This window comes from Procambarus clarkii, chromosome 56 (assembly GCF_040958095.1).
Source record: "Procambarus clarkii isolate CNS0578487 chromosome 56, FALCON_Pclarkii_2.0, whole genome shotgun sequence".
NCBI classification, from domain to species: Eukaryota; Metazoa; Arthropoda; class Malacostraca; order Decapoda; family Cambaridae; genus Procambarus; species Procambarus clarkii.
Genome location: NC_091205.1, coordinates 17,994,500 through 18,021,866, shown reverse-complemented (window position 1 = coordinate 18,021,866; position 27,367 = coordinate 17,994,500). Strand labels below are relative to the sequence as shown.

Genomic DNA, 27,367 nt, shown 5'->3' with positions numbered 1-27,367 from the left:
TCTCGGTACACGTGTCGTTGCTGCTGCTCCTCAGGATGCAGCTACCCGCTTAACCGCATTGTCCAGCATTGGGAGACCCCTGTTAGGGGTCAAAAAGCCCTGTTGTTTTGATTTTGTTGTTTATTTTGTTGGATTTTGTTGTTGATTTTGATGTTTTGTTGTTTTTGTTACCCTGTTGTTTTTGACTGTTTTGGCCCTGTTAGGGCCAAAAACACAGTTGAATACCAATGTTGGCACTGTTTTCCTCCTGCACCATGTTGCAACTGGTGTTAGGGACCTCAAAGACTGCCATGAGGATATTAAACATATCCTCGAAGCCCAAGGCTATTCTGTCCTGTCCTCCAAGTAGACATGTTCACTAGACCCCCCTGTGGGTGTCGCCATCAGCCCCTTCGAGTTGTGAAAATTGGTTTTGATAGTAGGACCCTTCCGCCTCCTATAATTCTTGCTGGTGCCAGATGCTCCATTCAGGAGTACATTCCCTCTCCTAGGCTTTCCAATAAGTGCTGGAAATTTGGGCATAGTGCCCTCAAATGCACAAGTGCTGTGTGGTTATACCCCATGTATGGGGAAGAAGGTCACTCTGAGTGCTCTTCTCACCAGGCTTGCTGCCTCGATTGCAGTGAGGCCCACCCTACCTTCTCCTACGAGTGTATACATTACAAACTTGAGGAAGCCGTCCTCAACTTGAAACACCGGGATCATTTGTCTTTTTCTGAAGTGAGGCGGCAAGTCTGCCTTCTCAACCCTCCGCTAGCATATCTTATGCTCACGTGTTGCATTCCACCTCTCCTCGCCCTTCCCCCTTACTCAGTCTAACAACCGTTTCCAGACCTTAGACCCGAACACGCCCACCGACTCTTCCCCTGCTCCTTTACGTTCTGACCCGAAGGGTTCCCCTTCTGGTTCTCCATCTGGAGTTTTCCACCCTTCCCAGTCTGCTGTGTCTCCTGTGTCTTCTTTCCCATCTCCCCCTGATCCTTCTTTCCGCCCCTTCCCCCTGTCTCTTGGCCCTCCATGCTGCCTGTCTGTCCAGGCTGTTGTCCATCATCCTCCCAGCACTCATGTTGTTCGTTCTCATTCTTCTGTTGAGACAATTGAGTCTGTCGCCCTGTACGTTGCTGCTGGCACACCTGTCTGTCAGAAACGTAAGCCTGGCTTCTCTCCTTCCTCCTCCCCATCAGGTAAGAAGGCATCGCTTTCTGCCTCGACCCCCACCTCTGACTCCGAGTGCTTCCCCCTCCCATGTCGCAATGTCGATTGTGCCACGACATGGTTAAAAGAATTACAACCGGGAGTGCTAACCATGTTGTGGCGCAATCGACTAAGGCTCATCTGGGATTATCCCGGATGAAAGTTCGAACCCCTCATCACGGCCCTTGTGGATTTGTTCATTTTGTACTCAACCACTCTGCCTCTTTTTGGCAATATGAAAGTGTACCCCAAAGTAGTGTTCTGAGCACTACTGTTTTTCTGGTTGCCCTCAATGGTCTTTCCTCCCTTCTGGCATCTTCTCCGCTCTTTATATCAATGATCTTACCCTTTGCTGTTGGTGGTGATTCGCCTCTCCTTCAACAGCGGCTTCAACTTGTGACTGATACTGTGTCATCTTGAGCCACCAATCATGGCTTCAGGTTCTCTACAACTAAGACTTGTGCTATGACTTACTCGGAAGCAGGTCATTCTTCGTCCCTCTTTGTCGCTTTATGGTCATACCCTTGTGTACAAAGATTCTGCCAAGCTTCTGAGGTTAATCTTTGACACTCGTTTTTCGTGGTCACCCCATCTCTTACCTCCAAGTTGAATGCTCTAAGGCCCTTAACCTACTTCAGGTTTTGTCTCATACTTCTTGGGGAGCAGATAGGCGCACACTCCTCTCTTTACATTCCTCTCTCATACTGTCTAAACTCTATTATGGTTTCCCTACTTACTCGTTTGCTTCTCCTACTCTTCACTGTCTTGATGCTCTGCGCCATACTGGGTTGCGCCTCAGCTCTGGTGCCTTTCATTCGACTTCTACTCTCAGCTTGTATGTTGAAACTGGCTGGTGTTTTTAGTACAAAAAACACCTCACTCTCGCCTATGTTGTGCTTTGACTTTTACCCCTCCTTCCCCTTCACCACCTTCCTCCTTCCCCTTCACCACCTTCCTCCTTCCTTTTGTCTCGCCTACAAAATTCTCTTTCGGTTAGCGTTACTGATAATTCTTGTGTTGTTCCGTCCTTGCCCTCGTGAAGGAAACCCCCCCCCCTTCCTAAATTTTGTAAAACCCTAACCCACGTGATTAAAGTTTTTACCTTTCCTACAGTTCTGAAACTTTTTTTCCTTGAACAGTTTTCTTCACACTCCCGCTCCATTTCTGTGTTCACCGCTGGGTCTAAGTCTGTAGAGGGTGTAAGCTACTCTGTTGTTTTTCCTGACCACACCTATGTGTCACCTGCCTCTGGAAACTAGCATCTTCATGGCAGAACTTTATGCTATTCTCTATGCTCTTCGTCTCCTGCTTTCTCACTGTCAATCCTCCTTTGTGGTTGTAGTTGACTCTTGCAATGCCTTCGTGGCTCTGGAGTCCTTTAATCCAGTTCATCTGGTGGTCATCGAGATTCAACATTGGCTGTTTCTTATCTCCAGTAAATTTAAATCCGTAGAGATTAGCTGGGTCCCCAGCCATATTGGTGTTTAAATGAGCGTGCGGATGCTGCCACTAGGGAAGCTGTCCGCTCTTGTCCCATCTCCCGTAAAGGCATTCCTTATTCCAACTTTTATCCGGTTATTCATTCCTCCATCCTTGCCCATTGGCAGGGTTGGAGGAATGTTGTCTTCTGTTGTATGTAACTGCGTACTCTTAGTGTAGTGTGTCCCCGTGGCCATCCTACCACTGTAACCGGCGGTGGGAAACGGCTCTAGCAAGGTTGCATATTGGCCCTATGCACCTAACTCACGGTCACTTAATGGAGCGCCGCCCTGCTCCTTACTGTCCAAATTGCATTGTCCCTCTTACAGTTGTGCATATCCTTGTTGAATGTCCTGACTTCCAGGACGAGTGTGTATCTTGCTCTCCGACCGTCCCTTGCGGTCACTTGTCCCTCAATGGAATTCTTGGTGAATCAGATGCTTTTAATATCGTTCACCTTATGCATTACTGTTCTCGTATTGGCATCCTTGGTGATATTTAGCGGCCACTGATTATTCCACACATTTGATGGTGCTACATAGCCATCCCGATTTGATGCCTTTTTTAAAATTACTTACATAAACTTCCCGGTTTGGTGCCTTTTGATAATTACCTTACATAGCCTTCCTGGTTTTGGTGCCTTTTGATAATTACTTGCCCTGTAATGTTCAATATTGAAAGTTCTGCAGTGTTTCTAAAATAAGTACAATGTGTAATGTTATATATAGTAGTTGCAGTGTAAACAGTGGTTACGTTACCAACAATTATAATTAAATTCTAGGGTCTCTGTAATCTTTCTGGGAGGGCTCCTATGGTGGCTCATTACTTAGAAAGCTCTCCCAGTTTAATCCATACTATGTCCTTGCAAGATAAGATATTGTAAGCCTGCCAGAGGCAACCCCCACCCACCCCACCCACCCCACCCCACCCCTGCTGAAGACACACAAGCAGCAGGGGATTTTATTTTGTGGTAGGTCAATAAAGAAAGAAAGAAAAAAGAAAAGAAAAGAAAAGAAAAAAAGTGGCGGCAGAACCTAAACATAGAATCTGGAAAGTAAACAGAAAATGAGGCCACAAAACAGAGAACTCTATCATAAAGCAGTTCACTCATTAGTCCCACCTGCACGCTACAAAGGGACTACTCGACTTCCTCCTCAATCCTTTAGCCTCGAATCTGTCATGAATCTGTCATTTAGCCAGGAAGACGAGAAAACCAAAGCCTCTGAATGGGGAAGGGAGGGACTCAAGGACCCATCAAAGGCTCTTCATAACATTCGTCGATTTTTTTGCTCTCGGGTCAATTATAGGATGTACAAAAAAACTACCTGCAGGTTTTTTTGGTAGGTGACTGCATGGCTAGGAATGCATTAAACTGGAGTTATGTTTCGGGTGCGTGTGCGCTAGCAAGTCCTTTTTCATTACCCTTGCATTATTGTGCATGAATGTTCCCATGATAATAAATGGGTAATTATTGTGCATGAATGTTCCCATGATAATAAATGGGTACATGAACCAATTTGTATTATTAAATTCCCACAAATGTAGAAAAACTAGTTTAACAGGATATGTAGAAAGTACCTATTTGAATAGGTAGTACCTATTTGAATAGGTAGTACCTATTCAAATAGGTAGAATACGTACAAATTTGCAATAATATAGTCCAAAAAATGTGGAAAAAAATTTACATAAGGATAGAAAAAGTACCTATTTGAATAGGTAGAAAGTACCTATTCAAATAGGTATTACCTATTTGAATAGGTAGAATAGGTCTATGTTAAAATTTGCAGTAATAGTCCAACAAACGATGTTAAAATTTGCAGTAATAGTCCAACAAACGTAGAAGACTAATTTTCATAAGGATAGAAAAAGTACCTATTTGAATAGGTAGAAAATACCTATTTGAATAGGTAGAATAGGTATATGTTCAAGTTTGCAATAATAGTCCAACAAATGTAGAATAATTTTCATATAGAAAAAGTACCTATTTGAATAGGTAGAAAATACCTATTTGAATAGGTAGAATAGGTATATGTTCAAGTTTGCAATAATAGTCCAACAAATGTAGAATCATTTTCATAAGGATAGAAAAAGTACCTATTTGAATAGGTAGAAAATACCTATTTGAATAGGTAGTACCTATTTGAATAGGTAGAATAGGTATATGTTCAAGTTTGCAATAATAGTCCAACAAATGTAGAATAATTTTCATATAGAAAAAGTACCTATTTGAATAGGTAAAAATTACCTATTTGAATAGGTAGAAAATACCTATTTTAATAGGTAGTACCTATTTGAATAGGTATATGTTCAAGTTTGCAATAATAATCCATCGTAGAATAATTTTCATAAGGATATAAAAAAGTACTTATTTGAATAGGTAGAAAGTACTTATTTGAATAGGTTGTACCTATTTGAATAGGTATATGTTAAAATTTGCAATAATAGTCTAATGTAGAAGACTAATTTTCATAAGGATAGAAAAACACACATTTGAATAGGTAAAGGTACAAATTTGTAGTACTAAGAGTCCCACAAATGTAGAAAATGATATCTAGTTTTTATAAGAATATGTATAAACGTACCAATTTGAATAGGTAATACCTATATGACTAGGTATATGTACAAATTTGTAGTAATATAGACCAACAAATGTGGAAGCCTAATTTTCATAAGGATAGAAAAGTACCTATTTGAAAAGGTAAAGTTACAAATTTGTAGCAATAGATTCTCACATATGTAGGAGAGGGTAACTAGTTTTTCATAAAAATATGCAGAAAAGTACCTATTTAATATAGAAAAACCTATTTAAATAGAATAGGTAATTATCAAAAGAAGGCACTAATCCGGGAAGAGGTAGAATAGGTATATGTACAAATTTGTAATAATAAATTCCAACATATGTAGGATACAGTATCTAGTTTTCATAAGGATATGATATGAATTTGAGAATGTAAAAAAAAGTTTCTATTTGAATAGGTAGAAAAATAAATATTTGAATATGTAGAAGACAGTAACTCGTTTTAATAAGTACTGTACAGGTAGAAAAGTACCTACTCGTGAAAAGGACCTATTTGAATAGATAGAAATATACCTATTTCAATACAATAGTACTACTTTGAATAAGTAGAAGCTAGAGGTGCATGTAGAGGACAGCAACTAGTTTTCATATAAGTAGAAAAGTATCTGAGTAGGTAGAAATGTACCCTGCTTGATGGGGTTCTGGAAGTTCTACTTCCCAAGCCCAGCCTGAGGCCACGCTTGACTTGTGAGAGCTTGGTTCAAGAGGCTGTTGCTTGGAGCGGCCCACGGACCCATGTATCCACCACAGCCCAGTAGGTCCAGCATTTCTTGAAGAAAACTATCTAAGTTTTCTCCTGAAGATGTCCACAAAGTCCACATTTTCATAGATGTTCTAACCATATGAATAGTTTGGGAAGCACATACAAGTATTCAAAAGGGTATATAATGCCTAAACGTGTTGTAGAGAACCAGGCACAGCACCTAGCACTGTTGCGAACTGCACTCACCTGTTCCAAGGTCCCTGAAAAGGTTCCAGTGCCTATGTAATGGATCTTCCTCCCCTAACAATAAGGAAAAACAAATTATATCTCACACTCCACTGCTATCACTGGCACTCCTCCAATACCACTTGGCAAGTCACCAGGTTAGGCCTCGCTCCATGTTATCTGTAGAGGTACACACATCAGTCCATCTGCAATCATGTACCATGTCTGTCAATACTGGTGATGCAGCATTCCTCTCTGATGTGGTGCTCACAGGACCTCTCCTCTACACACAATTGGTTTCTTCCCTTCTTAATTAGTACTCAACTTTGAGAAATAATAGGGTTTTTTTATTACTCTCGCTATATATCTCCAGACTCAGAGGTAAGACAAATTTCTAAGTTAGAAAATAGAATATTAATAAACAAGATTAAACAAACATGCCAAGCAAAACTTTTATCCCAAGCCTAAAGTGCATCACGTTTACATATTATGCCTGAACTGGCTTCAACAGGTTAATCATATCCGACCATCAGTTTATTATTTAATACTGTACCTTGAACTAAATACACCTATCTTTTCTGGTATGGAAATAAACCCTTAATTAAATGTGTGTATATATATACTGTATATCCAAAGAAAGGCTCATTAGCTTGGGTATATCATTCAACAGTTTAAAAATACTGTACTGCATATCAATAAAATAAGGGAAGGGAACTGTCAGGAGAAAGTACTAAGCCAATTTGAGTATATAGCACTGGAAATGGGTCAAACATTTTCGGATGGGACAGGAGGGGGGAGGGGGTAGGAAAGGAATGGTGCCCAACTACTTGGACAGTCCGGGATTGAACGCCGACCTGCATGAAGCGAGACTATCGCTCTACCGTTCAGCTCAAGTGATATAACACTTTCTTCATTAAGTTCTCTCAGGTGATGTCCACCAATAACACTCCGTGATGAGGCAGTTCACCTGGTCATATCACAAATATACTGTACATACATATGAATATCGCCCAGATACTTTACAAACAACACTTTGTTGGGTCCCTTCAGTAGGCTGTCCCAATAATTTAACTCTGGTATATCTGGTAACTATCACCCCTCTCTGTCGATAGGGCTGGAGGGTAGGGAACTATCAGGAGATATGAGGGGCAAAGTATGAACCTGCTCAACCATAAAGGGTTGAGGATGAACCAGAGGTCCAGAGTCCTGTTTGAGGACTGTTAAGACATGGGAACCCTCAGTAGGGATGAAGTCACCTAGACCATGCTCAAAGTCACCCATCCCAAAAGAACCTGATGAAGGTGAGGGGTGAAAGCCTGTCTGGAAAGGCCCAAGCCTCTGAGAGGAAAGAAACTGACCAACTTCACCGCTCTTTGGAGTTGGATGCTGCAAGTAGCTCTTCTGCTGGCTTCTCTGGGTGTGGTTCTCTGCACGGTTTATGTTCAGGAAGTGTTTAACATTCTTGTGGATAGTCTGACCCGGTTCCTTTCAGGTGCGGCTTGGTGTTCAATCCCAGTTGAGTTTCCGAGACTCCACCTTTATTGTAAGGTGGAGACTATGTATTTTGCTGGTTCAACCTTCTCCTTGGCTCTTCGTGTTTTGAGGTTTCTAAGCATCCTTTTCATCTTCACGGCAGGCAGGTAACTTCTTTCGTGGTATCCTAGTACATTCCTTTTCTCAGTGGTAGGATGAGGTTTTGTGGCACTTCTTTCACCACTTTCTTTTCCTTGTTAATTTTTTTTCTTGTCCAGTGTCTTGTACTAAGTACTGTACTCGCCTCATATGCTGTGCTGGTGGAGCCATTGCTTTCTTCTCATTTTTTTGTTCCCCCTTTTGGACCTAGGATATTTTGGCCCCTTCAGAGAGGTTGCAGGGAACAATGGCCCTGGAAAACCCTCCTGTGGTTGGGGGTTTTTCCTTATCTGCCATCAACCGGGGTTAGGCACCTAGAAAGGTAGGCATAACAAAAACCCCACATGGCAAGAAACTAACAAAAACTGAACAGAGGTAGAACCCCCTACAGGATGGGGAGGGCTGCACTGACGAGTGGAGCGGCTGTAGTGTTACGTTTGCTTGCTAGCTTGTTTCCTTGGGATTGTAGTGAGTTCTACCTCTGTTGGGTTTTTGTTGTTAGTTTCTTACCATGTGGGGTTTGTTTTTTGTCTTTTTGGGGTTTGTTCGTTTCGTGTGTGTTTTTGAATTTTGAATTTGAATTTGTTATGCCTACCTTTCTAAGTGCCTAACCCCAGTTGATGGCAGTGTAGCGAGTAAACCTTAAACTCACTCCATTATCTCGTTATCTTAATGGCAAAACTAAACACTAAATACACAAGCTACAATCCTATCCCTATTTACAGGTATCAGTTCTTCCATCCACCTCTCCTAGTGAAGGAAGCTGAAATGTAGTCACCGAATATAACCAAGCGACTTGTGAATAGTCGACCGTACAATTTCCAGTCAAGAATGTAGCACTCTGTGTAGGCAGTTCTAATCGTCTCCAAGATGCTACAGCTTCGACACAGAACAGACAGCAGACTAGGACCGCATCGAGCTACAATGCTCTCCCACAGAGCCCGGCGACTCCGGCCACACTCGGCGCTCTGTTCCAAGCTCCGTCTCAACATCTACGACACTGCTGTATTCAGTACTACTAAATAAATATGAAACTCACTAAACACTGTATCTAACATACCCAACAACGTAACAATTGTACTGTTACAGCAGATAAGGAAAAACCCCAATCACAGGGGGGGGTTTACTAGGGCCATTGTTCCCTGCGACCTCTCTGAAGGGGCCAGGTTCTGGCGCTGGTCCCTGGTAGGTCTGAACTCCATAGCTAACGTCCCAGTCTAATGTGGATAAAGAATTGCATTCTTTATCCACATCACAAGTCAAAATACAAGAGTTGAGTAGCAAGGATTGGAAATCCAAACCCACGGGCAGGAGTCGGCCTACAGGTCTGGAGTACAAATCCTTTCACAACTCGTTTGCAATTTGATTTGTTGTATCAAAACATTGTGAACTCTTATTGAAATCTTATTCGTTTCCAACCAAATCTATTGTTGTAAATTAATGTTACTGCAAAAGCTAATTTCTTCTACATTTATTACTAAATATAGTTTAGAAGCTACTGATATGATCAATTTATTTTATTTATTAATAAAAAGCAGCTCATAAAAATACTGTAGATATTCAGAATATTTAAAAACAAATGTATACAATATTAGACACACTGTATATCAAATTGTCTCATGAAAATTAGCAAACAATTTAACTGCACTCAGATTACAAACACTGAATCTACTTGATTTACAATTAAGAGTCTACTTACAAACAAAGAGAATACTTAACCTACAATACACTAAATATGCTGGCATAAGCAGGAGACAAAAGCACTGGCAGTCCAGATTAATAACTATCCAAACTACACAACAAGCATTCTTAAATCTATATCAAATTACAACAGAATGAAGTGAATAAAGCGGATGTAGAAGCAAAGGCAAGAAATCTCATCGAATTGTAGCACCACCTTTTAATCACTGATTCATCACACTAACAGTTCTTGTACCATGATGAAAACTGTCTACATTTATATTTGCAGTTATTGCTATTATTAACACCTGTATTACAGTACTGTACTAGTACTGTATTATCAGAATCATACCATTTCCCCATTACAGTAGTTAGTGAATACCCAAATAAATGTGCAAGTGTGGTAATATATATATATATGGTAATGTATATATATACAGTATTGTAAATATGGAACTCTGTAATGATATATATACATACATTGTGCAATTTTTTCTTTATTGAAAATTAACAGTAAATGCATTTAACTTCCTCATAGTACTATTTTGGTTTTCCTTGATATGCAAGATACTATATTAAATATGATTTACTTTAGAACCTTATGCTACTAATTCACTTAAAAATACTGTACAGTATTTACAAAAACCAAACTACTATTTCCTTCATTATCACCACCTTTTTCGGGTGTGACACGTGTAGCTTTTAACAAAACTTAAAGGTTACATGATTAATATTGGTCAATTTGTTGGCTAGAATATATCCACTGTATATTTATTATTTTAATCTGACGAGTTATCTTTCAAATCGCTGAGAATTTTAAATGTACACCCGAATCATTGATAGCTTTAGCACTGCCCGACACGCTACACCTTAGTGGCTTTGCAAGAATATATCTTAACGCATTACTTTATCCAAATTAATGAAATTGTAATTACCCACTGTGCTGTACAGTACTAATATAAATGCATTGCACGTACAGAACACACCAAAATGTTCGTAAGCCTGTGCAGGCGATGAGTCACAATAACGTGGCTGAAGTGTGTTGACCAGACCACACACTAGAAAGTGAAGGGACAAGAACATTTCGGTACGTCCTGGACCATTCTCAAGTCGATTGCCCATTCATAAGCCTCATTGTATCAAATTATCATTATAAATATTAATAAAGTATTTATTACCAAGCAGATTAAAGATAGATCTAATTAATCCATTGATGTATACAGTGTATATATAATATATATATACACATTTTATATATATTTTTATTTATTGCAGTGTAACTTTCCAATTTGCCAGGAAGAACTGTGGAACACTTTATATGCCTGTGGCTTCCTATTCCCACTATGGCCGCTGCATATAATGACCATAAGGCAAACTTGGTATAGTAAACCACCAACATTTTAGATGGATATACCATGAATCAATCTAATTTGAAATAATTATTTGCTCTACAAATGTTAAACCATCTTACATTAGGAGATAAATTTCTATTATATTTCCTAAACTTTAAAAACACAAGTAATTATGGGATACAAAATATAATATACCATTCATTAAAATAAAAATTATACAGTATACAGGTAAAACATTACTGTAGTCATGTTGATTTTTGTCAACTACAATGGTTATTTTTATAAATGGGTATGCATTCTTGCCAAAGTCATCTTCCTTCAGTCAAAGTTCATTATAATTCATACACCTATTGATTACACCCTATTACTCTGCCTCGTTATTGATTCGAGACGTTTCTCTGGTTTAAGAGCTTGACTTTTTTTTTTTTTTTTTTTTTAAGTTTCAGCTCGTGTAGCTTTAATGTAATCCAAAGATTTGGTAATTTTCATCTTTACTAAACTAATTTTATGTACTAGATTGTGCATAATTCCCAAGGATATTAACATTTAGCAAGACCTATAGCTTGCATTCATTCATTCATTCATTCATTCATTATTATTATTAAGATATTGAAAAATCTGTCAAATACAGATATCTTTTAAATCTACTCAGTTCAAAATCATTCCCACTAGCACAATAGCAAAGTACTGTACTGCAAATATTTTGAATCAATTATGTTCAACTATTAGTGTTTGAAAGTAAGTTAATTACAAAATGCTAAATTTGAAGTAAACCCTCTATTTTCAATTTTACATGTGAACAAATGTATTTTTTTTAGATACCTGCAGTGTTTGGCAATGAAGGAAAATTTACCCATTTGATCAAATAGTCATGTTTTCATTCTGGGCAATAAGAATTGAATGGGTAGACAGCCCACAGGCCAGTGGAACTGTATCAATACAAACACTGAAGTTGCTATTGATTGTGAAGGGCTGCATAACTGATGTGTGGAAGAGGTCAAGTGCTAGCCAACATTCCTCTAGAGTGGATATTCAAACATCAGCATTGTCTACTATTATTTAGGAAAAACAATCCTGGAGAAAAAACCAGCTCTATTTTTTTACCAGAAAAAACAAAACGGCGTTGAATGTAACGAAATGCCATTTTCTGGGCGAGACCCGGAAGCTCCCCATAGCTATACTGGGCTGATGTGTATATATTAGACCGTGGCAACAGTCAATCCATGGAGTTGTAAGCCTAATGGGGATCAGCGCCAGAACCTGGTCCCTTCAGAGAGGCACGAGGAACAATGGCCCATAGACACCTCCCATGTAGTTGGAAGCAGTCTATATCTGCCATCTACCAGATCAGGCACTCAAAGGTAGGAATCCCAAAACAAATTACAGCTGATGAAAAATTGCTAACCTGGTAGATGGCAGATATAGACTGGACCCCAAAGAGGTCCAGGTTCTGGTGCTGGTCCCCGGTAGGCTTAGAACTCCATCGATTGACTGTTGCCACGGTCTAATATGTACACATCATGCCCGGTATAGTTCCGGGGAGCCGAAGGGGCTCTCCACAGAAAGTTAAAAAGTAATGATTTCAACAAATTGAACTTTCTACATAATCAGTTTATATGGTAATGAATATCTAAAATCAACTTGTGTTCACGAGTACTAATCAGCATGTTGCAGGCCTAGCACCCTCAGAGAAAAGCACATGATAATGTAAAATAGTTTGCAAAATGTAATGAGATTGCAATGACCTATTTATGTAAAATTATACCAGTACAAATATATTTGGCTAGAGCAATACTATCGAGTTGGATGATATAAAGCGAGTTCCTGAAGTGTACTTAATAAAAATATATTGAAAATGTTCTACTTCTAGAAGGGTTTGATATGCGTGTTTTGCTTCAGTGCTAACAATTAGTAAATCCAATACTGTTATACATGAAAATAACAGTAGTGTAAATATCTTAGAAAAAAGTGATTAAAACCCAAAAAATATCCAACATTATAGAAAAAAAACAGGAAGGGGAAAAATTGACATGAGCAGGAGGAGATAGCATGCAGGCACAGCAGGAAACATTCAGATGGGAAATGGAGTGCATCTGACCCATGGGTGTAATCGCCCCTCAACAACAACATTCAATTCATGTTATTAAAGTTATTTAAAAGGAGAAACTTCACTATTTGTAGATAGGAATATTTATCTTGGCCTTGTATAATATACATACTGTACTCGGTACATATTTTTAGCCAAGTCTTGTGCTATTATCTCCAACTAAGTGTGTGCTGCTAATTACCTCAGAATATTTACTGAAAAAACTATTGTGTGAAACTTTTGTTTAGGACTTTATAATAACCCAGTTAATAATATACTGTACTAAATTTAAATTTATACTACTAACCGTTATATTTCATTAATAATTTGTTTCTTACAGGATGAATTCATCTCAGAACTATGGGGAGGAAACGAAATTATGGGGAGAAAGCACTAAACTAGTACAACTATAGAATACATAGAAGGAATATGAGGACTTAAGAGAAGTTGGGATAACAGGGAAGTGGGGGGAGGGACAGTGCCCAACCACTTGGACCATCGGGGATCATGTGCCGAGTTGCTAGAACTGTCACTGTACCGACCAGTCCAAGTGGCTGGACAATGGTCCACTTATTCAGTGTGCCCCCTGTCATGAGAATCCTTAAGCAGTACTTTCTCGGTAATGGTGAGTACTGTATGTACTTAAATAAACCTGTATTTGCAAGTTTAATTCTTCACTGAATTACTCAATGTGCAGGTTAAACTTGCATTGGTTGTAGATAAACAATGCACCTTATCTGATCTGTATTGCTAACCCAGAAATATACACAGTGTATGATTAAAACATCACAATGTTGTTTACCCTTGCAAAAAGTAAAATGGCGAGTGAAGGTAGAGAAGCCACCCTGGAGAAGAGTGCCAGCTGCCCAAGAAACCATGCACTATTTACTACTATCAGACTACAAAACAAAAATGTTAGAAAATGAACAGCATATTTTCTGTTTAATTGTAGATTTAAAACTAATAACACATTCCAGTAACAAACCGATACCATTATCTCGTATCAAAACAAATTTGTTATAAAATACCTCTGTTTTATCTAATTTAAGAGTAGCCAGTACTATGTGAAATTAGTAGGAATTAGTTGCTAATGAGCAAGATCTAGCAAAAGTTACCCATTCTAAAACGCAGATCAACCTGAGCCAGCGTTAGTCAGGCTAAGGTGCAAATTGAATGTGATTGCATCAGTCATGTTTATGAAGATATCCATACTACCACAAATTTAATATACCATTTGCCGTTAAATGTGATGTTGCCATGAACTATAGAGATGGTTTATGATTATACTGTATATTGATTAATTTGTAAGTTTATAATGCTATGTGTGGGTGGTGATTCTAGAGAAATGACCAAGGCTTTGCTTGAATTTTTTAGTGCTCTATAAAAAGCTATACAAAAATTTCCTATTGTACTAATTACATTTAGATTTAAGAGGCATTAACAATAATTTGTGTTTTTATTTAGGCCGTTATAATACATTACCGATAAGAAGGATTTATTCCCAAGTACTGTACAGAACAGTGATGAAATATATTTATTTTTACATGTGTATATTTATTAGAAGAAAATGGCATTTGAGGAAATTGGGTTAATTTTCTTTTTAAGGATTAACTTTATAAATGCCAATTATTATAAAATAAGAATGGTGATACTAGTATTTTTAACTGTTATTGCAGTTCATATTGTTTTTTTGTTAATGAGGCCAAACAAAAATGAGCACACAAGCACAGTATACTGTGAATATACACACACACACACACACACACAAAACATGTTCTATTCTGTAAACCACAAATAGGAAATCACACATCCAGATGTATGCAACGAGAGACTGTAGCAAGTGACTGGCAGCTTGGTTAGATTCTCTCATTTTAACTCTACCCATACTGTATTTAAAAAAAAAAAATACATGCATAGAGTTCTTGGCCTAGTTTATGTATTGTATTTTTTAAGCATTATCTTGATATGAGCTTTAGCAGCTCTAGCATGTATAAAAGGCTCAACTTTTTGTAGCGAGACCCAACTGCTCCTGTGAAAATTTGCACTTAAAATTTGGGTACTTGTCTGAACACCATAAACCTAGCTGAAGCAAAACCGACTATAAATAAAATATCAGTCTCCGCAATGCCTTCAGTGTTTATTGTAAATTTCTTATAAATTTTTTAGATTATATCTTTGTGCATATGTTTGTTAAAGGTGGTAGCATAGTAATGGCAGATGAGTCACAATGTGGTTATATGATAACCAAAGTACATATCAGAAGATGCGGAATCAACTATGTTTAGGTCCACTCTGGACCTTTATAAAGTCGTGAACTCGATAATTTCTTGACTTGATAACAGTCATGGACGGACCGAAATGTTGTCCTTTCTCCATCTTTTGATGTGTGGTTTGGTCATCATAGTGGTGTCATTTGGTAGACCTGAACTTTAATCTTCACTATCACAACAGTTAAACTTTTTTGGGGTCGGCCTTAAAGAAAAATTGCCAATATGACTTTACTTAGCAATTAATTTATTGATTTTTTTTAAATAAATAAATATATTAATAAATAAGTATATGTACCAGCTTTTCAAATACTGGATGAAAATTAAAAATGTACACACTCAGAATCCCATGACCCCAACTGTATGAACTAGGTAATCAATATGATTTTAAATTTCAAATGAATAATTGTAAAGATACTGAATTCATATTTATTCTGCATACTACCTTGGCTTCGCATTAGGTGGCAAATGGCATACTACTGTACATGTTTTAAATATTCTTTGGTGAAACGGCTTCCAAAACATGACCCGAGTGTTTGCAACATTATTAGGAGGGAAGCCTTGGATACATCAAAAGGGTTAGTATGTTTGAAGTTCCTCAGCTGATCGGTCTTACTTCACGCTCATTGGCAACAGCAACAGTTAGAAGTCTTTTTCTTTTCAGGTTGATCTTTGACAACTTTTTCTATGTTTTGAGACTTCTCGGCTCGTCTGGGAAGCTGCTGCAACAACCACTATGTTAGTCATCACAATCTAGCAAATTTAATGTCAAATACACTGATTAGGAATGGTTCATTATGAGTTCTGATCTTCCTACAGCTACATTAGTGTCCAGGACTCTAATTTAACTTGACTGCATCTTCTATCCCAGACAGATGATCAGATGTAGTGTCGAGATAAATTTTTCACCAAGGGCATCACAAGTCTTTTGTGCAGCCCCTCCCTCTCAAAACTGTCGTCATTTGCTGCATATGAAGGTACTGATGGGTCTCGCCAGCAGCTTCAGGCAGACTAAGATACACATGCATCACTACGCATACTGCTACAAGCACTCATCACACATTTCTAGGTATGTTCTAGAGCAGTGGTTCTCAGAGTGCCAGGACACAAACCTTCCATTGTGATCAAGTTTCCTCAAAGTATATTCTTTTGTATTTTGGAGTTCCTTCCCCTCACTGGCATTCCTTCCCTGGTACATATCCATCCAATTAGATTTTAAATACAGGTACTGTACCTCACTCGGAAAGTCAAGTGCCTTCCCCTTTTGAGAACCACTGTTCTAGACGGTAAATCCTTAATATTTAACACTGGTAAAATTGAGATGATATTTATGCATGTCTTTTTGTTGCCCCAAAGCCTCTTCCAACATGGAACAGAGGACCAAATCTTGTACAAGAGCATCTTGCAACACACCACACCTAGGTCTGCCCAGCCTAACTGCAGGAGAATAATGCCTTAGGGCAGCATGCACTACAGGCAGAGCAGTGTGTAGATGAAGCTACAAGCAATACCACCTATCAAAACACAACGCACATCACAGTACGGCAAGCCGTCTAATCCACCTTCTGCAACGGAAATAAGCAGAAACATTTAGTCTTGTTTATAACTGCCATCTGCTTTGTTGAAGTATATTTTAAAAATACTTATTTATAAGTGCTGGAATAGGAAATATTTTAAATTTGGTCAACAGTAAAATTATACAAAGCAGAAGAGTATTTTAAGTTAATAATGAATATATAGAAAGTGAAGCATAATTTGGTTGAAAGTGATGAGAGAGGCAGCATGCTATACCTACATAATGCAATTACTGAAAATTAAGTGGCAAATAGAATTGCTTCTATAGCTTTTATAAAGTGTATACATGGTTTCATATCAATTTTGAGCAAGAGGAGAACAAGCTTCATTCCCATATATGTGTGCAAGTGAACTGAAGATCCATGCTCATTAAAAGTTATGTGGAGTGTTTAAAGAAAAGTTAATCTAAAATGGCCTAGATACTTAACAGAAAAGCTACACAAGAAAATTGAAATGTTCACAGCAGTAATGTATACTCAATAATGATCATTTACTAATATAAATGACCATAAACACAAACTAGCATACAATAATGATTTTAAAATTCTCTTTAAAGTAAATTATGAGAATTGTTTTGGTGTATAGGGATGCATGTTATGCTTGCTACCATTAGCTCGCCATTCATGACACTTATCACATGATTACAGTACTTTGGTCATACACATTAAATCTATCAAAATCCCTCACTCCTTTCTACCAGCCTAGTACTTCCACCAGATTTTATCTAATAATAATGGGCATAATGTCTCAAAACCACACCACCAAGAGGGTTATTGCTAAATCATAATGCATGACCAAATTTTAACTTTCAGTCTCTAGTAGAAAGTGGATTATTATTTTAACCTTCAAAAGTGCAGTCATTGTTTGTTGATCTTCTGAACCACTTGCAGTTATTGTAATATGACAATTTTCATTATTATTGCTAAGTCTTTATAAAAAATGATGATATGGTTATAAAAGCTCTATACAGATGCACCATTATTGACCGAGAGCTATCAGATGATTGTCATTTCTTCTGGTGGAAATGTGGATGCCCTGTGGAAGCATATCTGGGTCATGGCCTACACGATCATGATCTCACGCCTGCATCAAAGTTCAGTTAACTCTAGTGTTTTCCTTTTCTTTGTCCTCTACCAACAGCCTCCCCCCCCCCCCTCCATCCCTGTTGTGCCAATGCAGATTGTCACCCTTGACCTGACTGTCATGATCTAATACTCTGGAATATATCTTGCCTTAAGAAGCTTTGGAACCAGGATATCTTGTCTTAAGGAGCATGGGAGTGTCATGCTCAGAATGAAGCTTTTCGTATTCATTCAAAGCCAAATTTTGTTATTAATTTTATCATGTAGCTAAATATAACTTATATTGTATATACATATATTTCTTCGCCCTATGCTTATATTATTAGACAAATGGTAAATTTGTTTTTAATTAGCATTTTAGAACTAACCATGATGCTTTGCATGCCATGAGTATTATAATTAATGCTCGTTATAAGTTAGAATCTTTACAATTTGTATATAGTTTAGAATTAATGTTAATTAATATTTTGATTGTAAAGAACTGTATGTTAGTACTGTACTTCAGAAGTAAAGAACCTTTAAGTTCAAATATTAACGTTAACCTCTTATGGCTTTAGGCATTGTATGTACTAGCTCTATCTATATATCAATCCATTAATGTAACATCACTTGTATGTATATACCTTACCTGAATAAACATCTGAATCTGAATCTGAATCTGAATCTTATTACTATTGTAATTTGACATTCTTCACATACCCTTATTTCCATTCTGAAACACTGAATAATGGCGAGTTTTCAAAGGGCTATAAAACTTGATAAATGTACACATTAGCCATGAAGCATTATGTGCACTCTCTATAAGAAGATAGCCACTTCATTTGAAACACTTACATATTTAATGCAATTTTATTATAGTTGCGCGTGTACTGTTATCACTTTATAAAAAAGAAATACTTAAAATGAGCACTATTAATGTAAATTAATGCACATACATCATGTTCTCTTCACGACAACCTACAAACAATATATTCACAACGTATTTGCCACTTTTGTGTATACTGTACTGTACTTTTTTTAGCATTTTATTACTATTTACTGCAATCCATCACCACTAATTTTGAGCACAAAACATAAATTTTAGTTTACAAAGTATTACTATCATATTACAAGCCATCCTCCTGTTTAGATAGCACTTTTTACAACTATGTGGCCCATCGAACTTACATAGACGTAACGGACAAGTAGATAGTAGAAATTGTTACTATTCACTTTATTGAGTTCAAAAAAATTAAACTATAAACCAAACTTAAATATTCCTAGGCTAGGATAGCACATACATTTTACCCAATTTACCTGAATATTGGTAAATAATGTGTGTACTGTATTATACCTCAGATAGCATGTATTAGGTCTAGGGAGGTTAGTTGAATTAAGTTTTCTTTACAGCACCATTACAAAAATGCTTCCGGTTTGTCCAAATTCAGTATCGGGTCCTACTTTCTACTTGCCTTTTACGTCAATCTATGTACAATGATCCTCAGCGTTACTGTAAGTACTACTTACACAGGAGGATGAGCTGCATATTAACACTTGTACCATATCTTCCCCACAATAAATTATTTTACTCAACCTATTACTGTACTGTACTACAAAATCATATCACTAGCCACTGTTTTGTTCACAAGAACTTTTACTTCTGGTATATAAATATTCTAATGAATTTACTATATACTGTTTTATATATCCCAACCAATCTCCTGTACTGGACCGAGTATTTCAACATTTCTTCACGTACCTGCCACATGTCGGGGTTCCATGCAGGAAAGATGGCAGTGAAGGCAGCCGGTTCCTCTCCCTGCGTCACACGTAGGATCACAGTCGAGTCCAGGGTACGTTCTGTCGGATCAGTCTTGACGTAGTTCTGTAACGAATAAGTGTTTTACACCGTGCATTCTATGGTACTGTATATATAAATTAGCTTTAAAATGTTAAGCACAAATTAAACTCATGCTTGCACTTTATTTACAGTTCTACAATAATTTTTAGAATATATATTCTGGTTACTATTTAATTAGTGTAAAGTTTCCCTACTACTCACAAAGATAGTTGCTACAGCTGGAGTTTATTAGCATAAACTTATATTTTTTTACTTATCTTATAAAAAAAATTTGTGATGTATTGAAAGCAGTGCATTTGCTGGGCAAGCATTGTAAACTATTGAATAAACTAAATGCCTAAATATATTACTTGGGAAATTTAACTGAATTTACCAGCGGGCACCATCTCTTGTGACCTCAATGGGAAGATGAAGCTTGGAGTTCACCAAGTTACTTTCATATGGATCTCTTTCCAATATATTAAAAGTAATATTGCACTTATAATTATCCACCAAATTCAAATCTTTCATTCATAAATATTTGTACATAACTGAGTTAGCGTACACAGATTTATAGTAAATTAGTTACCTAGGAAAGTTGTAACAACATAGCGTGTAATATTTTATAATTATATACTGTACTGTACTGTACTGTATAGTAAAGATTTAGATTTAAAACCTACATTTATAAGCAATTAAAAATCATCACAGCTATAAGAATCTGAAAATGTTCGTAACAAATCTCTATAAATCACTACAATAACGGTAATACCCTTTTGATGAATGGCTTTATATTTTCCATAATTTTGAGCTCCAATTTGAGCTCAAATCTTACAAATCAAAAGAGCTCCTTATCTTACCTCTGCCATAGCAAAGGCTTTCTCTTTCTCCTGGTCATCGGAACCTTGTCCAACCCAAACATGGTCACTGCTTGATCGCAAGCGGGGATTTTTCTGGCGGGGGAGAAAGAAACAATTGCGCAGCGCATCCCGCGGCGTTGCGCGGGCAGTTTGGGGCCTGTATAAATACGGGCGCACACTGGGGCTCTGCCTCACTCCGCCTGCCCTCGCCGCTGCCCTCGCAAAACTCACTGCTGCTCAGCGAGTCGTAAACACAGAAGTTTAGCCCGCTCAACTGTTCTCACAGCATGGACCCTACAACAGTTCCTCGCGACAACGACTCGGAGTGACCCGTTAGGGGCGTCCTGCCCTTCTCAACATTTAAGGTAGTTTTTGTGTTTTGTTGGCGCGCGGGACCAGTGTTTGTGTTGGCGCGTCAGACCAGTGTTTGTCTCTTTGTTGGCGCGCGCGCCCTGAAGCACGCCTGTTGGTTCAGCGTTGGTGACCAAATGCAGGTGCAGTGGTCCTAGAGGGGAAGGTGACCCTCGGTGTTATGGGGCACTGGGTTTTTCTCCAGTAGGTGGCTGTTATTTGAACCACACTCGGGAGGAGGCCTGTCCACCCCTACCCTCTCCTTCCCCATCTGCTCAGCCCTGTCCTTAAGCTCCCCACCCAGTCGACGTGAGGTATGCTGTTGGGCGACTTCTGTTATGCCGTTATTTATTATTTACGTTCTTTATATGTCCTTCCTTACAGTCTGACTGTTAGTCGGGGTGTGTTTCCTCACGCTACAATATTTACTGTAATTTTACCTTTGCTTTCGCCCCTAGCTTTAATTTTCATGGATTTGTATTTTCATAAGTTCCTTAATTTATTAATGAATTTAATGGTGGCAAGCTGCATGTTTCTTTTGCAGGCTTTTCATTCAGGTCTGTTTTAACTTTTGCTTATTGCCTATAAGTTATTAGGTAAAGTCAGCTAGGTTAGGCTAGCTGCCGAGTCACAGGCCTCTGGCCACCAGCTTTAAGTTTAATGGACTAGTTTTTCCATAAGTTTCCTTAACTTATTAACGAATTTATTGCAGTGTCAAGCTCCCTGTTTCTTTTGCAGGTTGTACATTTAGTTTTATTTAACTTTAGCTTATTGCCTTAAAGTTATTAGGTAAAGTCAGCTAGGTTAGGCTAGCTGCTGTGTCACAGGCCTCTGGCCCCTAGCTTTGTTTCGTGGACTTGTTTTCCCACAAGTTTCCTTAATTTACTCTGAAATTTATGCAGTGTTAAGCTGCATGTTTCTCTAGCTGGATTTAAATTTAGGTTTGTTTTAATTTCTGGTCATTGCCTTTAAGTTAGTAGGTAAAGTTAGCTAGGTTAGGCTAGCTGCAGTGTCACAGGCCTCTGGCCCCTAGCTTCGTTTTCTGGATTTGTTTCCATAAGTTTCCTCATTTTATTATTGAATTTTATGCAGTGTCAAGCTGCGTGTTTCTTTAGCTGGTTTTACATTTAGGTTGTTTAACTTTTGGTCATTGCCTATAAGTTATTAGGTAAAGTCAGCTAGGTTGCTAGCTGCTGTGTCCCAGGCCTCCGGCCTCTAGCTTTAAATTTTCTTGGACTTGTGTTTTCCATAAGTTTCCTTAATTTATTGAATTTAATGCAGTGTCAAGCTGTATGTTTTCTTTTGCAGGTTTTACACTTAGGTTTGTGTAACTTTGCTTGCCTATAAGTTATTAGGTAAAGTCGGCTAGGCTAGGCTAGCTGCAGTGTCTCAGGCCTCTGGCTCCTAGCTTTGTTCCTGGACTTGTTTTTCCATAACTTTCCTTTAATGAATTTTATGCAGTGTCAAGCTGCATGTTTTCTTTAGCTGGTTTTACATTTGTTTGTTTAACTTTTGCTATTGCCTTTAAGTTATTATGTAAAGTCAGCTAGGTTATGCTAGCTGCTGTGTTCACAGGCCTCCGGCCTCTAGCTTTAAGTTTTTATGGACTTGTTTTCCATAAGTTTCCTTAATTTATTAATGAATTTTATGCAGTGTCAAGCTGCTAGTTTCTTTGCTGGTTTTACATTCGTTTGTTTAACCTCTGCTTTGCCTTTTAGTTATTATGTAAAGTCAGCTAGGATGTGATAGTTGTCGGGATCGGGCCCCTTGCCTCTTGCTTTAAGTTTCTTCTGGCCCTGCATTTATGTTTAGTTTCCTCAGCAAATGTCCTGCATTTTACATTGCCCTTGCTGCATGTTTTTACTTTACTGGTTTACAATTGTTTAACTTATGCTTCACCTTTAAGTAAAGTCAGCTAGGATGTCCTAGATGCTGTCTTCGGGCCTCATGCCTCTCCCTTTAAGTTTATCTCGGACTCGTATTGATTAGTTCCATCAGCAATTTATTACTAATTATGCATTGCCTAAGTGCATGTCATTCTACTTACTGTTTACCTTTATACTTGTTTCCTTGACTTTGTCAAAGTTATTAAGTACTGACGCTAGACAGTACCAGTTTCGTTTACCAGTACCAGTAAACGTTTTTACAGTCGTTTTGTCTGCCCGGTGTAGCCCAGAAGAATCTGCAGCCTCCCGGCTGCTGGCTTATCCAGACATGTGTGGCCTCCCAGGACGCTGGTTATCAGACGTATTGTCTGCTCGGTGTAGCCCGGAATATACTGCGGCCTCCCAGGCCGCTGGTTATCAGACGTATTGTCTGCTCAGTGTAGCCCGGAAGATACTGCTGCTTCCCAGGCCGCTGGTTTATTCAGACGTTTAGTCTGCCCAACGTAGCCAGGAAGGTTGACAGCCGCTGCCGTCTTAGCTGACTGCGTTCAGGGGCCGCTCCCCAGCCGACGTCCTTCCTGCGATGAGTTAAGCCGACGTCCTTCCTGCGATGAGTTAAGCCGACGCCCTTCCTGCGATGAGTTAAGCCGACGCCCTTCCTGCGATGAGTTAAGCCGACGCCCTTCCTGCGATGAGTTAAGCCGACGTCCTTCCTGCGATGAGTTAAGCCGACGTCCTTCCTGCGATGAGTTAAGCCGACGTCCTTCCTGCGATGAGTTAAGCCGACGTCCTTCCTGCGATGAGTTAAGCCGACGTCCTTCCTGCGATGAGTTAAGCCGACGTCCTTCCTGCGATGAGTTAAGCCGACGTCCTTCCTGCGATGAGTTAAGCCGACGTCCTTCCTGCGATGAGTTAAGCCGACGTCCTTCCTGCGATGAGTTAAGCCGACGTCCTTCCTGCGATGAGTTAAGCCGACGATGTTCTACAGGTATTATATTTATATTGGTCATATAAATACACGGCCTTCCTGGCCGCGGGTTTATCCAGACGTGTTGTCTGCCGGTGTAGCCCGGAATCTACTGCGGCCCCCCAGGCCGCTGGTTTCAAGACGTTTTGTCTGCCCAATGTAGCCACGAAGGTTGGCATAGCCGCTGCCGTCTTCGCTGTCTGCGCTCGGGGGTTCATGTCCAGCCGACGTTCTTCCTGTGGTGAGTTAAGCTGGCGATGTTATCCAGGTATCTTATTTACATTGGCCATATAAATATGTGGTCTTTCAGGCCGCTGGTTTATCCAGACGTGTTGTCTGCCTGGTAGCCCGGAAGTCACAGTGGCCCCCCCCCCCCCAGGCCGCTGGTTTATCCAGACGTTTCATCTGCCGGTGTAGCCCGGAACGTTTCCACAGCCACCGACTGTGGAAACTTACAAGTGTTAATCCCGTTTCTCTAACGAATTATAGTCCAGCTTTATTTTGAGCATACTTTGTTTTGCAATTTATAATTATTTATGTTATAATTGTATTAATTGTAATTGTTATAATAGCACAGTTTGCCTAGTTTCCTCAGTAGTTACAGTACTTTCGTTTGGCTCTTGCAGTTATTCACGTCGCTTATTTGGTTATATTTGTTATGCATCTCCTCCGTTCCCTTAATGTAATATGGCTATATATCCACACCGATTGTATACCCTTTTTGTACTTGCAGATACCACGTGCCATGCCTTGCCCTATTCATAATTATGTTCTACATCTCGGCGCTAACATGCCTCCTGTTTCAGGTTACCTCGGACTTTCTTTCCCAATCAGCCTCCTTAATTTACTCCGACAGTTGATGCGTTGCTCATGTCGCATGTTTATTTTTGCGTTGCTGTGTCCAGTATGCTTGCCCACTTTTACCCTGCCTTACGTCAAGTAAAGACAGCCAGGATGTGCTATTTGCAGAGTTACCAAGTAATTTATTAAGTAAAGTCAGCCAGGATGTGCTATTTGCAGTATTCGCGGGCCCTTATTTTAGCTTCACGTCTCCTGGCCCTGCATTTTTGCCTAGTTTCATCGGTAGTTACAGTAGTTTATGCTTAACTTTGCAGTTTAGTTTCCTCAGTGGTTACAGTATTTACGCTTGGCTCTTGCAGTTTATTCACGTTACTTATCAGGTTATATTTGTTATGCTTTCCCTCCGTTCTCTTAATGTAAAAATGGTTATATATGCACGCCGATTGTATACCCTTATCTTGTACCTGCAGACTTCACGTGCCATGAATTTCCCTATTCAGGTGACCTGGACAGGGGGGTGGCCCCCACGTTGCCTGGGGCACGGTACACTCCAGCAGATGGCGGCGTCGAAGCGTCGTCGGGAACGTCGTATATTTAATGATATCCCGTTCTTTGCCTTCCTAAGACAATGTAAATTAAGATTTCATACGCTTATATGGAAGGTTTCTTATTTTGTACTGGCAGACATCTCGCGACATGCCTTGCCCTTCCTCTTAATTACGTTCTACATTTCAGCACTAACATGCCTCCTGCTTTCAGATTACCACGGATTCCTTTTCCCAAACAGCCTACCTTAATTTACTCCGACAGTTGATGCTTTGCTCATGTCGCATGTTTAATTTTGCGTTGCTGTGTTCAGTATGTTTGTTCATTTTCCTTGCCTTACGTCATTACGTAAAGTCAGCCAGGATGTGCTATTTGCAGAGTTACTAATTAAATTATTAAGTAAAGTCAGCCAGGATGGGCTATTTGCAGAGTTACTAAGTAAATTATTAAGTAAAGTCAGCCAGGATGTGCTATTTGCAGAGTTACTAAGTAAATTATTAAGTAAAGTCAGCCAGGATGTGCTATTTGCAGAGTTACTAATTACTAATTACTAGTAGTTCAAATTACTAGTATATTTACATGTTCAATATTAAGTTTAATAATATCAACTTTGTTATAAGCCTATAATATAAACCGTGTTTAATATAAACTTTTTATAATTACTTACTTTATATTTGAACTTTATACATTTACATGTTCTGCAGAATTTAATCTTCAATAAACTTTAACGCCCCATACTGCCAGTATCTTTCTCCCCCTGGTCAGAAAATAGATTTCATCGCCAGAGTCCAGAACCATAACATCATCCTCATTCAGGTCCTGTTGGGATAAATTAACTTTGTAAATGAATGTATAATGCAGTACTGTATTTCATTACTATCTTGCAGACTAGTCTCAGTAGCTAATTAGTTTAGATTCTTTAGTGGAATCATCAATGCAATAAACACCACATCAAATGCAGTCCACTTACTTCCTGGGAGAAGTTAGACACCTCATTAACTCTGAGGCAGCCAGCAGGAGAGATGGTGCAGTGGAAGAGTCTGGGATACAGCAGAGGTCTGTCTAGCTCGCGAACATTTTGGTATTCACCTTTACCACCGAGACCAGCCCAGAAGTCATCGCTTTCCTCCCCTTCAGCCACAACCTTGTACATGAATGAACGTTAATAAACCTCAAACTATAACTTTTTATTCTCTAATGGTGCTTTAAACAAACATTTATGATTCTTTTTGAGAGGCAAATACATTTTTTTATCAGAGTCCTTTTGAGAAGACTCTGAACAAATACTATAATGCTTCAGACCTTAAATTTGAGATTCTCTGCTGTAAAATATATTTTTCTATCAAGTGAAACAAGACTACAGTACTACCGGTTATTCTACTATATTTTGAAGATTTACCGAGAGATATAGTACTGTATACGGAATGAATAGTCTTTAAATTCTTCCCATGTTGGTATAATGTACTAGATTTGTCCAGAGACCCTATAGTTCACTAGCTATATAAGCAATCACATGCACTTCAAATAACATCATATATGCAAGTCATAAATGAGGTATCAATCGTCTTGATGCAGGTGGGACTGGTAACCTGATGGTACCAGTAAATGATGGCATCTTGTTTGGCTTTCACCAATTTACCATCATTTGTCCTAAGACATTCAAGAATTTCTTGTTACAAGACTTCCTAAAAAGTTAAATATCAATTAGGACTTGTAGGTCATTTGCTGAAGCTCTTCATCAGCTCAATACCAAATGAGAAGCAATGCAACCTAAGTTATTATCCCATTAAACTTACAAATGACCTAATTATATTAGGCCCCAGAAGTTCTGTATACTGGAGTCATTATATAATATACATTGTGTGCCTATGATTACTCCATAGTATCATATCTCTAAGGTATGGTGTTTTAATAATTTTTATTTATATAACTTGACAAATAACAATATTGTTGGTGTCTTCAGGGTAGGAGTATGTACTACAAGGAAGGTAAACCTCTTTAGAGGATCATCATTGTCTTTAATGCCAATGAACCGTTCCCTCAATAATAGCATTTTTTTTTTTTTTTATATTTCATTCCACCTAAAAATATTGGGTCCTGGGAATTCTCTCCTCTCATGTTATGACTGCCATGGGACTAATCATGAGCAAGAGTTCTCTCATTCCTGGGGAACAAAAGTTAACCCTTCTTTCAATTGTAGTGTCCCAGGTGTTTAGTTGATGGAGCAAATGTTTGGCACAATGACTTTGTAAATGACCAATCTTCGCTAAAGTTAATAGTTTGA

At 38.7% G+C, this 27,367-nt stretch overlaps 2 protein-coding genes across 2 annotated transcripts in view; both read right to left on the bottom strand.

Annotated features, from left to right (window-relative positions):
- Positions 1-815: 815 nt before the first annotated feature.
- LOC138353185 (uncharacterized) lies at positions 816-1,196 on the bottom strand. The gene has a single exon (XM_069306057.1). The coding sequence runs from the start codon at positions 1,194-1,196 to the stop codon at positions 816-818; it is 381 nt and encodes a 126-aa protein (XP_069162158.1).
- A 5,512-nt stretch (positions 1,197-6,708) lies between these two features.
- LOC123751629 (gelsolin, cytoplasmic) overlaps positions 6,709-27,367 on the bottom strand; it is a 29,876-nt gene continuing 9,217 nt past the window's right edge. The window contains 5 exon segments of the mRNA XM_069305799.1: positions 6,709-15,918; positions 19,592-19,717; positions 20,533-20,594; positions 25,854-25,902; positions 26,054-26,227. Coding sequence (XP_069161900.1) covers positions 15,820-15,918; positions 19,592-19,717; positions 20,533-20,594; positions 25,854-25,902; positions 26,054-26,227 — 510 coding nt within the window. The 3' untranslated portion in view covers positions 6,709-15,819.